General features: G+C 42.4%; 1 protein-coding gene across 3 annotated transcripts in view; it reads right to left on the bottom strand.

Moving 5' to 3' along the window:
- Positions 1 to 966: 966 nt before the first annotated feature.
- Positions 967 to 14,833, bottom strand: part of Btbd3 (BTB domain containing 3) — a 41,434-nt gene continuing 27,567 nt past the window's right edge. For 2 of the 3 annotated variants that reach the window (XM_052183738.1, XM_052183739.1), the window contains exons 2-5: positions 9,143 to 9,434; positions 8,546 to 8,636; positions 7,891 to 8,009; positions 967 to 4,974 (exon numbers count right to left, since the gene is read on the bottom strand). In XM_052183738.1, coding sequence (XP_052039698.1) covers positions 3,942 to 4,974; positions 7,891 to 8,009; positions 8,546 to 8,636; positions 9,143 to 9,285 — 1,386 coding nt within the window. In that variant the 5' untranslated portion in view covers positions 9,286 to 9,434 and the 3' untranslated portion in view covers positions 967 to 3,941. Of the gene's footprint in view, positions 4,975 to 7,890; positions 8,010 to 8,545; positions 8,637 to 9,142; positions 9,955 to 14,833 lie in introns of those variants that run through there. The other variant, XM_052183737.1, reaches the window with a different exon arrangement.

Genomic DNA, 14,833 nt, shown 5'->3' with positions numbered 1-14,833 from the left:
GTCCAAAGTCTTCCAAGGCAAGCGAGTTAACCTGGAAGGTATAATTTAAGTTGCATGTTAATCTTGGATCCCAACAATGGCACTGGATCATTCCCAACTGTCTTGGGATAATAAAACCAAACACGTGGATTAACTTTAAATAGCAACAAAGAAGATAAAAGCTGAGACTTTGGTGGATTAAGATCTTCACAATTCAGGTTGAAGCTGTGGCTAAGCTGATGAGGACAGGGGTGGGATGGGAAGGGGCGCATTCCAGTTCTCTCACTTAGGAGTAATTCCAAAAATCTTTTGAGCAAGTAAATAGTAGAGACTGAATCTGGATAGGTGAAAGATTCTTGTCTACAGAAAATATATTGGAAAGGTACAAAGAAAAATACATATGTGTGCATAACTATGTATGTATAATTATGAATGAGTCTATGGCTGTGCTATGTGCAATATGTACGTGACACAGGGATATACACCTGGTTGTTATCCAGAAAGCCAAAGAGAAGAAAGACTGGGGAGCAGAATGGGAAAAGAACTGAGTATATAACAACTACACTAAAAGTCTAATTTGGCAGATTGTTTACTTTATTTCTGGATCCAATTAAGACCTTGGCAAACAGCAATGTAGGTCCCATTAGAAGCCAGATGCGGTTCAGTACAGCACTGTCTTAGTACAGTGGGAACATAGGGAGAACTATGGCGATGATGGCTCAGAATGCCAGCCAATCACTAATTCCATCACAGGAATATATAGCCATCCACTCACTCTTATTTACTGAGTAGTCAGGCTTCGAACAATATAAGTGATTGACACATTCATTGTCCTCCTATGGTTTGCCTCAAACTTCACTTCTTTAGGAATCAAAGATATTGAACACTTTGCAAACAAATGTTCCATCGTTGTAAATTCAGTGGCACTAAGTGACAGAAGTAATTTTTTTACTATTTCAAGGACAATAAAAATGCTAAAAAAGCAAATCTATGAACCAGTTTTATTTTATTTGCATTTAACATGATTATACACATTCATGTGTCTAACAAGATCTGCACTGTTACATTAAAAATACAGTACAATAACATTCAACATGAGGTACTTCATATTTATATATTTTCCTTCATAAATAATGCTGTAAGCTGCTAAAGTCAAGCACACTGATGCATGGTTGGCTGCAGTGTCCTGAATTAGCTGAGCTTATTTAAACACCTTAAAAAAAAGACAGTTCAGTGCAATAATTATGTAGAAATTAGACCATTTACTTAAATACTATCTTAAGATATGATTAAAGAATGTTGCATTAGAACTGCTAGCCTAGTTACCCTTATCCCCAGTATGAACAATGATGAAGACTTCCAGGTATGCTGGGCAAAGCATCTACAGCGTTTTCTGCTTAATGAAGTTCTGTTTATACACTAGAGCTGCCAGTCCTGTCAGAACAATGGTTTTTATTCTTATAAACTACAAAGTTCAAAATTACCAAAGAAAACCAAAGCAAGCGCATTATCTTTCATTTTGCTGAAAATGCATACAGGAGAATAGGTTCAGAACCTAATATTTCTTACTTTAGGTACAGCTTTTCAATCTTACCCACAGTTCTTGGCATAAGCCAAGTCAGAAAGTGGATATATCTTTTTGGAAATGTAATAATAGTTAATAGAAAATTAAGTTCTTTCATCCTCAGTGAACTGCACTTGCCCAGCCACATGGAGGGGTGGCTCAGTCACAGTAAGAGTGAGTTGGGGATAGACACTGTCCCTTTAAGGCTATCACACCCAGCCCAACTATCTCACAGGACATAATCTGTGCTAAACAAAGTTCCTTCTCCCCTGGCTTAAAAGTAAGTGCCTTTCAGTCACTTTGCATGTACCATACCATTGTATGGTAGCTATGAGTTACTGAAATGTTTAACCATAATTGTAAAGCAAAAACCTTTGTTGAAGTAATTTTAATTGACAATGTACCTTTATCTCATTGATGCTTTGCCAAAACTACAACCTGTCATCCTCTTTATTAGGAAGCAACTAAGAGATAATTTTGGAAAGCTGTCCTAGGAATATTCATCTAGTCATCAACAACAGCTTTTGTCCTAGGAATATTCATCTAGTCATCAGTAACAGCTTTTGGTCACCTATGTTAACAGATGTATGTAATGGCAAAATGATTAAAACATTTCCCATAATCCAGTGCTCTCCTCCACCAGGGAAGCGGGCCAAAGGCCACAAACCCATATCTGCAAGGGAAGAAATGGCCCAGAAGCCCAGTGAGTAGAAGCAGTCACTCATTGGGCCTTGCTGGCACCAGCAGGGCGTGTGGGGTTATTTCTGACACACCCACCACTAGCCAAGCAGGGAGGAGGCAGTTCCTGAGTTGGCAGGCACACTTGCATGCACATATTGTGCAGGCACACACACCCCAGGACTAGCCCCTGCTCCAGATAAGTCAACTTTGGCTTACAGAGCAGGAGAAGGAGGCGGCCAGGGACCACACTCTGGGTGGCGGGGAGCCATCTCAGGATCACACTGAGCAGAAAAGCTGCCCAGAAACACATGGATATTTCAGCTTCAAGTGACTACACTGGACACTACCAGGGCCACAGGCACTAAGCCAACACGAGCCATCATGGAAGAGGAGAAGTGTCTGCGAGCTTTTCCCTCTTTGCTTATGGTATCATGGACAAATAAGAACTGCATGTGATGCTGATGAGGTGAGTACTCGGCATAACCCAGTGTCACTCCGAACCATTTTTCAAAAACCCTGCAGTCGTATATTGGCACTTTAAGATGGCCAGAGGCCAGGTTCTAGCAGTCCAGAAGCTTGTTCATAATCAACAAATAAGATCGTCTATGGTCAAACATCAGATAAAGAATGTTTTGATTTAAAAGAAAAAGCATAAAAAGTACTTTATCACATTGACAAGTAGTGCTACAAAACCGTTCCTCCATACCTCTAAAGAACTGTTTGGTCCTTTTTTAACAGGGGAGGGGGGGAGGAGAAACGGGAGCTCTATGCAATAAGACTTAAGAACAAGCCAATAGTGCATGTGTGAGTGTGTATTTGTGTGTGTGTGGTGGGGAGAGGGGTCCAAAACTGCCAGGCAAGAGTGGCTTTTCTGAATTGTGTATGCTTCTCACTGTTAAACTGACTGCTGGTTGTATAGGCATTTTCAGGCTTCCCTTTTACCCATTATAGTGTAAATTAGCACGTTTGCAAACTTTCTATTATCAATGACATTTTCCAATCTCATTACTTCTGAAAGAAGTTGTCTGCATTATGGTATTTGTCTTCTAACCTGAAAGAATATAAATCTTTGTAGTTGAAGTCATGGCCTAAACAAACATCTAATTCCTTACATCAAGAGTCTGAACTGTGTGGTGGGTAACACATATATAAACTTAAGATACAAAGAAAATAAAAGCAAGGTCCAGAAGCAACAAATGTAAAAGAATAGAGTCAAACATGACTACTGGCCTACTGTTTACTTTCTAAATTTACTTGTTACAAAGCAAATATTCTTTCAAATTTGTACACTGAGTTTTACCTGATTTTTGTTTTTATTTATTTATTGAGAAAAAGGGGGCCTGTTTAAAAATAATGATGCTATTTTAGTATACATTTTTCCATTCATCAAAGGAAATTCAAGTTGATCCAAAATCTTCTTCAGAGGTACAGAAGTAGGTTGGTGGGCACTTGGAAAAGCACATGATCTCCCTAGGCGTACAGACGCAACTCGAAAACCACAAAGCCTGAGTAAGAACTTGGCTCTTCTAAGCATATAGTTAAAAGCGGAATGTTGCATTTTAGCCTGTACATAATTAAAAGGTTCAAAGACATTAGAAACTGCCTACTGCTTCATTCATTACAAATTACCTGTGCTGACCACGTATCTGCAGATGAGCTAAGCGTCAGGCAAGGAGGGCCCATGTGGGTACCTCATGCTGCATAACAGAAGAAACGTTCAGGCATAGAATATGAGTTCGGGGATCTGCCCTCCCTGTACACCCGTGCCGTTGGTGCTGTCTGAGGAGCACTGGAACTGGACAGTCACCTTGCCACACTGAACTTCCGTCATGCCTTCTTGTCCAAAGTAGCTGAGCTCATTGCCATCCAGCACCACACTGGCGGTGTAGAAGGTGTCTGGCTCAATCTGCACTGGATATTCAAACCACACAGGGAAGGTATTGCTGGATCCATCTGAGAAGTACTTGCTCAAGTTCTGGCCCAGGACAACGCCCTGCCGTTTGAGTTCAATCTTAGCGCTGTACTCTGCAGAGCCACAGCTGGAGCCATACAGCCCAAAGCCTGCAATGAACACCCTCTTATCAACTGCAAACTGGATGCTGTCACAGCGACCCCGATAGCGCCACTGGTTGCTCCGATAGGCACACGACTGAAATCGGTGACAACGCTGGGGCACCAGGCCCTTGCGGGCTTTACTCACAAACTGCAGCTCCGGTTTTTTGGATGCAGTGTACCAGAGGAAGATGTCATTGGTCTCATTGAGAGTTAGTACCCCAGACTGTGCAGCACCGTTTGCAAAGTCATCCAGGGCCATGGTGGGAATGCGGATCAAGTACAGGGCCTTCCCTAGGACCTTGCGCTTGTTTTCAATGCTCAAGGCCAGGTCTTGCCGCTGGCATTCTACTTCAGCCCAGTTCAGGGCTGCCTCAAAAACCACTATTTCTTTGGCATTCAGCGTTTCCCTGCGGAGGATACTTTCGAGTGTCTGGAAGTCGATGTCACAGAATCCCTCAGACTTGAGTGCTAACTCGGCTTGGGCATCAATGACCTCCCAACAACGCTGTGTCAGGTCTGGCTCCTCAAACAGGCAGCTCTGAGAGAGGAGCACGCAGGCGTTCTTGGCGCTTAGGCTGGTCTCCAGGAAATTAACACAGGCTCTGGCAAGGTGAGGAACTATGTACTTTTTGGCAGCATACAGTGTGGCCAGCACTGTGTCTGCAGCCAAGTCAATTTCATCACAATAGATGTATCTGAAAGAAAGTAGCCAACATGTAAGCGGATTTCCACAAAATGAGCATGTGCAGCAAGGAAGGAAGCCACTGCTTTCAAGCCTGTCCAAGAATATAATTTCATGTGACAGTTACTGCAAACATGTTAAAGAAGCATCTGAAATACATTCATAAGGTATTAATATTTCAGCTCAGCAGTAAGCTTATATAATTAAAGAGATTAACCGTTACCATTCATCTTCTATCTTATAAAGACACATTCAGTATATTTTCAACAAAATAGGAGATACTGTAATTATCTAAAAGATGACTGTATATAAGAGATAAGATTATGAAAACACAGCAAAATTCTATTATACTGTATTAAATGTTTAAGCACTGACATTCCCAATCCCATAGCTTAAAAAAGTTATTTATATACTGTGTACATGCGTGTATGCTTGGGCACCCACTGGCTCCCTGGACTGGAGTTGCAGGCAGCTGTGAGCTGTGTGAGCAGGTGCTAGGACCTGAGTCCTGGTCCTCCTGGTCCCCCTCCGCAGGAGCAGCACTCCTAACCTCTGAGCCAGCCCTCTTCAGCCCCGCCCAAGTTTAAAGAAAACATAGACAGTTTTATTCCACTTTCTGTTTCAATAAAAGCAAATGTCTTTTGAAGCTATAAGGTCAAAATGAACATTTTTAATGATTTGGGACTTTTCTAAAACACAAAATAAAGCCTGATAGAAAATATTTCTGAAGTGGTTCCAAGTTCAATAAATCACCACATAAACTTCAATACTACCTTTTCAGTGACTTCCCCAAATCTTTTGAGTACTAAAGTTCAAAAATCTTATTCCTCCTATTTTCAGAACTAAAGCACACATTACTTTCACTTGCGCCTATTAAGAGACAAAACAGACAGCTTACAAGTACACTGGCTCTGTGCTTCAGTGAACTGGACCTATCCTAGGAGATAAATACGTCTTGGTGTTTAGGGGAATGGTGGCAATTTCTCAACAGTCTATGAGGGTGGAAACAACAATGTCCTATATTACAGGACAAAAGAATAATCAGTAAGAACTCTGCTCGTGAACAACACTGACAAAATTTATCAACATTTTTAAGCTAAAGCAGTGAGTACTTTGTCTGATTTTTTTATAGTAATTTTATTTCATGTTTGTAAAACTGAAGAAATCAAGATTAGCTTTTGCAAGGAAAAAAACATAAACAAACATATACAAGCCAAAAAGTTTCCTCAGAAAGATACTCTTGCTTCCAGGAAACTCTCTTCCCTATAGGCTAAGCCGGTTATACAGGCAAGACCACTCAACAACACAGCTGCAGGACAGTGTGCTTTGCCTAAGGCCAGGACCAGGAGAGCATCCAGAACAAGGCTGGATTTGTAGCCTCACCCAGGAACTCAAGGGAACTGCCACTCCTTTTCTAAGTACAGCTCCTCCCCTAGGACACAGGAGGGGAAAGCTCAGTTCCTACTGCTGTTACTATATATAGCACACCAACAAGGCAAAGGGAACCTCACTCAAGCCTGTTCTTTCTACTCCACCTAATTTTTAAAAACTGTACAAATATGCTGTAGGTACTACATCTGTAAGAAAAGATATTTGGTAAACAATGTATTAAATGTCTTAGGCAAGGTGTAATTTTCTGCCATTCTTGCTCATGTACATGTGTCTAGGATATAGCATCCTACTGGACTTCCTGGAGGCCAAGATGCTAACTGGGGCTGCATTCCACCAACAACAGATGGCACTGTCACACAGAGAGCTGACCTCACAGGCAGTGAGGGGAGCAATGATCCAAGCAGGTAAGAGCTTTCCTGGGACGGTCGGGTCAGTCTCTAGTGGACTCTGAAGTTAAAGGTGATGAAGCAGTTAACGTTAAGGTACCTCACCTGCTTGCTTGCCTTCAATCTCCCTGCTTCCCACTGGGAAAGTTCTAGTTCAATTACACTTCAAAGCCATTACAGGATCAAGGGATCACATACTTAAAAACTCTGAAACTGACTAGAACCTATTGTCTAGTAAGCAGTAAATAATAAATAATAATTGTTTTAAAAACTGTGAGAATATTGTCAAACTTTTTGACCCACTGGACAATTTTTCCTCAAAAACATTTTTTAAATTTATTCCAGTGAACTAAAATCCCCAGACCAACACAAAACCTTGAACAGTTATGAAAACTGTGCCTTATAAACACAACTTATAACAACTAGGCTTAATCCCATTGCTTAGCAGTAGACACTGGTAAAAATGATACTTGATACCCGATCAACATGCATTAGCATCTGTAAAGGATCTGTAAGATATAAATATATTTGCGTAATATGTGACTGACTACTTTAATCTTTTTTTACACTTTTATATTACTAATATAAGATTGCATGCATTAATGTACAGACAATTATAGGAAACAACACCTTCAAAAATCTCTTTATCACCATAAGCATGTCCAATTTGTGGGTGAACTATACGGGGACAAAGATGAGATAATAAGTTCCACTTCTGGTAGCATTAGACCACTCAGAAGACGTATCCTCCCAGTGTTGCTACCTAAACAAGGTACATCACTGCAATAATTGTGAAGTAAAGGTATATTTCTCTGGAGCCTTCTTAAAGTGTACTGCTTTTAGGAGAACACCCCTATTAAATAGTATTTATTCCAGAAAGCTATTTCTCTTTTAAAATGTCGCTAAAAAGCAGCTCACTACATGAGCCCTTTGCCCCCAGGCTCTAGGCTAAGAAACGGCTCTAAATGCCCGCATCATTCCATATGACTTCCACAGAAAAACGAAGAGCAGCTTCTCTGAGACCATTTACAAGGCGAGCAGCACCCTCTCTCTTCAGAATTTTTTACACAGAACTTAGATCTGACTTAGAAGCCCGCAGAGCACAAATACAACACAAGCAAACTGTTTCCAAACACACGAATAATGCTTACTTCAGCATGGCGAGGAAAGCAGCGGGTTCGACGTCTGGTATTCGGATTTCGTCTTTGTCCTCAGCAAGTTCTCCATAAAACATTGCATGGAACACTGAGCTCCCAACAGCTAAGACGTACTGTGGAGAAAGGCAAATCTAATTTCACGCACTAAACTGAAAGCTTTTCAGCAAGTCAATCCCAAAAAGCAGCTAGCAAATCAGGGCTGGGGGTATGTAATGCACATAACCCGCACCTCTGAAACAGCCAGGTTACAGTGTATCCTGACAGTGGAGCATAAGATCTTCGGGCTCTCCATCCAGATCTCAAAGCCTTGACATTAATATACACCCCCACCCCATTGTGAAATAGATAAAAACCATGGGCTATTTATCTGATTTCTATAGGAACAGTAAACAGAGGACTTTCCAAACCAGTTATAACATTTCCTACCCCTGGAGAGTGAGGAGGGCAGGTATCTGGGTGATATATGCAGCCGTGTAGAAGGAAACAAAGACAAAATTAAGTGTGGCCAAAGGTCTGCATTCCCTGTAATTGGGCGATACATGCAGTGGCTGCCTTCGGCAAGCTGCCCACAGCAAGTCTGTGCTGACAGCCCCCCCCCCCCCCCCATGGAACCTCAGGCTAAGCGGCCGGCAGTGCAGCTGTTGCTTACTTTGTGTCCTGGCAACCGCTGAGTCCCACCTGGTGGCCCAACCACAAAATGTACATCTGCCATCAAGTCATTATTGAACATCACCGCATTTCTACAAACAAGAGGCAATTCATTAATTCACAACAGCCTGTACTCCTAACATCCCTTTTCCCAACACACAAAACTTACAGAAGCTTTGTTACTCAAGCTAAGCAACAACAGTTCAGTGTTCCACTTCCCAGGAAAGAGCAAATTAAAGGGTCCAGCTACACAGCTGTCTGAAATCACTGCGGACACATGGGAAGTAACTAAAGTTTTAAAAGTTATCTAAACTTCTACATGGCTTAGGACAAATGCAGAGTTTCTCGTCTCTGTGCTCCATAGACACAACCCTGCTGCTTAAATGTTACAGCTTGCAAAAATATTTTTATCTAAGAGGAAAACAGCTGTACTGTTTTGGAAAAGATACAAGGCAGCTTTCCATTACCAATCGAGCTTCTGGGAAAGAGGAAACAGAGATTCATGTCCAACTGCATTACAGGTCATGGAAAAGCAGAGACTTCAAACACTGGCGAACTTTGAAAGTAAGTAAGCTGGCCGGCCAGCAAGGGCGCTTACCTTTCTCTGATGGTAGGGTAAAGACCCTGCCAGTTGGGGGCCGGGATGAGGTTGTTGTTACAGAGATTGTGCTGGTGCTGCTGCTGGACAGTAGTGCTGCTGGAGTTGGCTGGCTTCTTACGGGGGAATATATCAGCAGCCATCTTCTTCTTCTTTTTAGTCTTCAGGGTAATTATTTCATAACAAACTGGGGGCAACTTGCTGCTCCCACTGCCGCTGCTGCCGCTGCCACCGCCGCCACCGCCGCTGTTTGCTTTCTTTGAACCTTTTTTGGACCTGTTCTTTACTGTCTCTGGAAGCATCAAGAAGAAGGTGAGACATTTCATGTTCTTTTCTTTATCATCTACCATGAGTACAGGATGTCTCCCTTTAGAGCTAGATATCGCAAATTTGCTCGAACATCAAGGCAAAGAGGCTAGCCGGAACTAAGATGTTAACAGAAACTGACAGGCTGCTTTTTTTCCTGCTTTTCCCAGTCAGGCAAGGTGACCTTTTCACTATGTTGAAGAGAAACTGGCTTTAAGTTTTATCCAGGACCGGATCTGTTAAATACATTCCCATCATGATTCCTGTTTTTCTTATCTGCGCATAAAAGCAGCCGTTTTCTGGATCACCTGAAAATCTTATGCCGAGCAAGGGAGGCAGGCAGAGCTGAGGCGCTTGCTTTCTGAATTAGGTTAGCACGATGTGGCGAGCCGAGCCCAGCGAGTCAGTGCAGCCAGCGAAGTTGTGTGGTGAATGGATCGGGAGAGGAGAGTAGGTATTACAGCCCTGCAGCCGGAGTCAGACAGCCAGAGCTCTGAGCCAATAGCTGAAGCCACCAATCAGGATTGGATGAAGCCAAACAGTGACACCTATTGTAGCGTGCACAGCTCTGATATTAAAGGAGCAGCAGTTACATTCTCTTTTCTACTGTATATTTAATTAAGATAAACAGCAAAAGAAAGAAATTTGCAAACAGGAAGGGAGGGGTTTATTTCTCTTTAGTACAGGAACATTTTCATTTCAACCAAAATAAGCAAAAGCCATTAACAAAGAATGGGAACACATATGTCTAATCTCTCTTTCGGGCAAAAATCTTCCTCCTAGCAGAGTTTACTTGCAAGTATTTTGAACAGGATCTCCTAGACAATAAAGCCAAAGGGAATCAAATGTACTGAAATTAAACCAAACACATTTAAGCACCGCTTGGGGAGGGGAGGGGTCTTTTTTCAGTCCCAGGATGTTTTGCTAAGGCGTTTAGCTTGCTTCTGATGTTTTCTAGCTCTGCCCTGATCTTGGACACGCTTCCCAGGTCATAAAACACTGCTAATTACAATGAGCTTATACCAGCACGTTTAGCTATACTGAAACAAAGGCAAATTCTAGATATGAAAATAGCATTCAAATGAGACAAATCTGATAATCAGTGCTTAAACCCTGTGACTCACTAAAGAAGTCAGACAGGGCACTGCTCAGGATCTCAAAATCCAACTCAGCTCTAAGGCTAAATTTAATCTTGTCATACAAATTTTAAATAATCCATAGGCTCTAACACAGCACCAGTAGTAGGGCTATTTAAAATGATAAAAGTCTCTTATTAACTAGTTAAAAGGCAAAAGGTCTCTTTGCTTTAGATGGGAATAAGGCTTCCCCAGCAGCTGCCACTAAAACAGAGTCTACTGGAGCTTCACAGTATAAAGACAGACTAGTGACTAGAGTGGCTCCCGCCACTGTCCATGGGATAGGATTACTCTGGTTTGCTCAAAGCAGAGAGGCTATTTGTTGCTCCTGGACCCGATCCTTTGGAGTCATAGCCCTGTGTGCTATGGAACATTCACCCGCATGGCAACTCCTCAGCAAATGAGAATACTGCTACTATAACAGTATTCCACACCAGAATCAGTCTTTACATCCCCTAGCATCTTAATCCTAAATCATTCCAATGGCGACCCGTTTGACAGCCTCTGCAAGCACAGTGTAAGAGAGACACAGACAAGGTTACCTGTCCCCATGTTTGATAGAGCCAAGTGACTGCTTATTTATGACAATTATTGTATTCTAGACTGCTGGGCTAAGACACCACACATCAATACCCTTGCAAATCACCTTCACTTGTACTTTGAGGATAATGTTAGAGATATAATAACCTGTTGAAAAGTATCTAGAAGCCCAGGAAGATGGCTTGGCTGGTGAATAAGAATGGATGAAAAAAATGGAGATCTGTGTTTGAATCCCTAGCACAGGGAGGGAGGGAGGGAGGGAGGGAGGGAGGGAGGGAGGGAGGCTGGAAGGCAGGCATAGCAGCCTGTGCCTATAACCCTAACTCTAGCAGTAGGTAAAGGGTTAGCAAGGCCTTGCTAGTCAGTTAGCCTTAGCTCATTGGTAAGCTACAGTTTAATGAATAGACATTGCCTCAAAAAATAACCCAAATAGCAGTGGAAGACACTCAATGTCAACCTCTGCCTCCCAACACACACACACACACACACACACACACACACACACACCTCGGGGGTGGGGGGGGGAGGGCAGATAGACTCTCACTCACTCACACAGGACACTGAGGAAAAGGAACTAAGAAAACAAGTAGCTCCTAAGTAAGCTGCCTACCAGGAATAGGTCAAACAGAGGGTCTCTCTACGGGCTGCTACTGAAGTTCTCAATCATTCCTGTCTGCAAAGCCCTTCTGATAGCAAGTACTTCCGAGCATAAACCCCAACCATATCTCTAACAAACCCAGTATCTGTCTTCTCAGGTCAGAACTAATCAATTAAAATGGAAGAGGAAACCAGCTGTTTTGAGGCCATCGTTATTAATTGGCAACATAAGAAGACTAAACAGAAGAAACAAAAGAACAACACGTGTAAGGCTTTGAGGTCTTTCTTATCTTACATGAAGCTAAGTCTAACAGGACAAAAGGCTCCAAAACCACAGTTTCTCCATCACTAAGGAGAAGAAGAAAAGTGCATGTAGTAGTTTGGGAAAGGAAATTATGTAAGGTTGTAGAAAACTCTTTTGAAATTAAAGATCCCAGGTATTTGGAAAAACCAAGCTTTGTAGAAAAGTTTGAAACTTGAAAGGTAGGAGAAGGAGAACTAAGTTCTACAGACTCCCTTCCTAGGGAAGTGTTTCCTGCAGAAGGCCATTCCCTCTCACTTGGCCAGAAGCTGGTGAGTGGCTGTTCAGACACACAGAGCTGTCTTTCCTGCTCTGGTGACAAGACAGGCCACATACTGCTGCTAAACCTGCAGTCCCAGGGCCAGAACCAGCATGCCCCAGGAGCCTTCAGGGAATCTGGAAGAAGATTCTGAATCACACCTGCATTTTATCAAGAACTTTCCCACAGTGTGAATAGCACTGAAGTTTGAGAAAGATCCAGGTTCAAGGCCCGCCAACATAGTACCTTCAATTCAAACCGGTGAGCAAACAACTCAAGATAATTTCATCTAGTTTGAACCAAGAATTTAGCCTCTCCTATGTTGTTCTTAAAGTCTTCTGTTCTGATCAAGGGCAGCATTCTAGGATCCAGGGCAGCAGCCAGGCAAATCAGCAAGCCTATGGTGTATAGGTCTCTGGAAAAGAAGTTCTAGTCCAGATTCTCAGGGTCAACAGCAGGTTTCGAAAATATCAAGCACATGAACCAGCCAACCCTTAAATAATCAATTCCCTGATTCTGTCTCACAAAGGTGTCTGTGCATATTGGCATCATCAGCAACCAAGAAACTGTTCCATTTTGGCTGAGCCATTTAACTTGCCAGAGCATGGGAGGGCGCTCTGAAGTCCAGTCAGTCTTTAAGGGACCCAGTTTTCTCAGCTGAACAGTGAGGCTTGTTTGGAAGGGCATTTCTCCAATGATGCTTGATCCAGTTAGAATCCTATTTTTATAGTCTGACTTAGAGCAGAGCATACATATCAGAATTGTTGAAAATATAAAGTTCAAGCTGATTTTTTTCTATTTTATTCTTTATTTTTGATGTTGCTCTTGATAAAGTCAATTCTTCTCATGACTGTTTTGAGAACCTGGATTATTTTGTGGGGTACCTAAAGCTTAATATCCAAGGCTCCTTTCCATCAAAAATGTAAGACTAGGGACTATCAGAAAGAAAAGAAAAGACCCCATGTACTTAACAGAGTGCACATGAAATCCACTGAACTGCATGCAAAATCTCAGTGTAGGATGATGGTTCTGGAAAGACAGCAGCTTCCCCACCTTTCTGAGTAATGCACAACCCAGGGAATCGGAGCCTCAGCCCTTTAATACACTTCCTCATGCTGTGGCCACCCCGACCTACAAGTATTTCCACTGCTCCTTCATAACTGTTGTGAATCTTCATGTAAAATCTGTGTTCTCCAGTGGTCTCAGGCAACCCCTGGTCATCCAATTCTCAACAGGGTCACGAATGGTTGAGTATAACAGCAGTAAAGTGTTATGAAAAACAAACAAACAAACTGGTATGGATCTGTATATCTTTGTTCTCTGCTTCTGTTTCTACTTTGCTACATTAAATACATTACACCCCCTTATATAGATATAAATAGAATCTCATTTACTTTCTCTCCAATCCAGATACAGCACCAACAGTTTGGAAAACTCATCGAAAAACTTCATCACTACTAGCATTCTCTCACTTGCTCCTAGACTTCCTCATTTATAGAGCTTTTTGAGACATAGTTAATCTCCCTTAATGAGGTAATTAGGTCAAGAAGCCCTTCAATCTTTGAAGAAAGCATTTCCAAAATATACAGTGCAGAGCCTGCACTGTAGTAGGTGCTGGGCACACAACAGGGAGGAGCAGAAACCTGGGTCCAAAGGTTAGCTAATCACAGTGGGTTTCTATTGATTTTATAATTGCTAGAAAGTAGAATCACCATTATCTATCTTCATTGGATTCTGAATTAATGAGAAAATTATCAACAGAGCTTAGGCTCACTTAGATCATCCTTTCGTCACAGGAGGACTCCCAGTTGGCTTGTCACAGTGCAACTTACATAGGCATTTTGGGAAAGGGACTCGGAATTCTGGAGAGCAGCAGTCTGACAGGCCACTTGCATTATAAACGTGAGGGCTTTGTAAAGAAAGGTCCACAATAAACAGGAGGGAGACACATGGACTGCAAGGCAGGTCTGCTTGCCACGTTCTGTCTGTCCTGCTCAATCCGCTGCGTCACTTACAGCAACCACACCACACAGAATTTCAGGAATGAAATGGTCAGGCTCTAGAAAGTCCTCTAATGGGAGGAAGAGCCACAAGGAAGTTGCTGATATTCAGGAGGCTCTCCAGGTAAATCTAAGATCAGAAAACCAGATACTCCAGGTTAACATGGGGTTCTGTGTCCTCAACAACAACACTGGCAGCTCTTGGTTAGCTTGTTCTAACTCTGTTCTCATTGTCTGGACTTGTACATGGCTTACTACAGGACATGTAAAAAACCAAGGCAGTGTGATAGACAGAGTGTGAGCGTCACTCTCAACCCGGAGTCCTAGGACATAATAGGAAAGCGGTTCAACCTGATGAGCTGGGCTAGAATGCGGCCTGGGATTGGCTTCTTTGCCCTTTGAGTATCAAGCAAGCACTATGCTTGTGGCCTGGGAGGTTAGAGAGATAAGTGACAAAATGCTGGCAGTCTCAAAGATGGCAGCAGCTGCCAAAAACATGCTACATGCTTTCTAAATTTGGAGATAAATGAAGAGCCAACCAAGACAACAAGA

The sequence above is a fragment of the Apodemus sylvaticus genome, chromosome 5, assembly GCF_947179515.1.
Source record: "Apodemus sylvaticus chromosome 5, mApoSyl1.1, whole genome shotgun sequence".
NCBI classification, from domain to species: domain Eukaryota; kingdom Metazoa; phylum Chordata; class Mammalia; order Rodentia; family Muridae; genus Apodemus; species Apodemus sylvaticus.
Note: the sequence above shows the minus strand (reverse complement) of the source record. Positions and strands in the feature narration are given on the sequence as shown.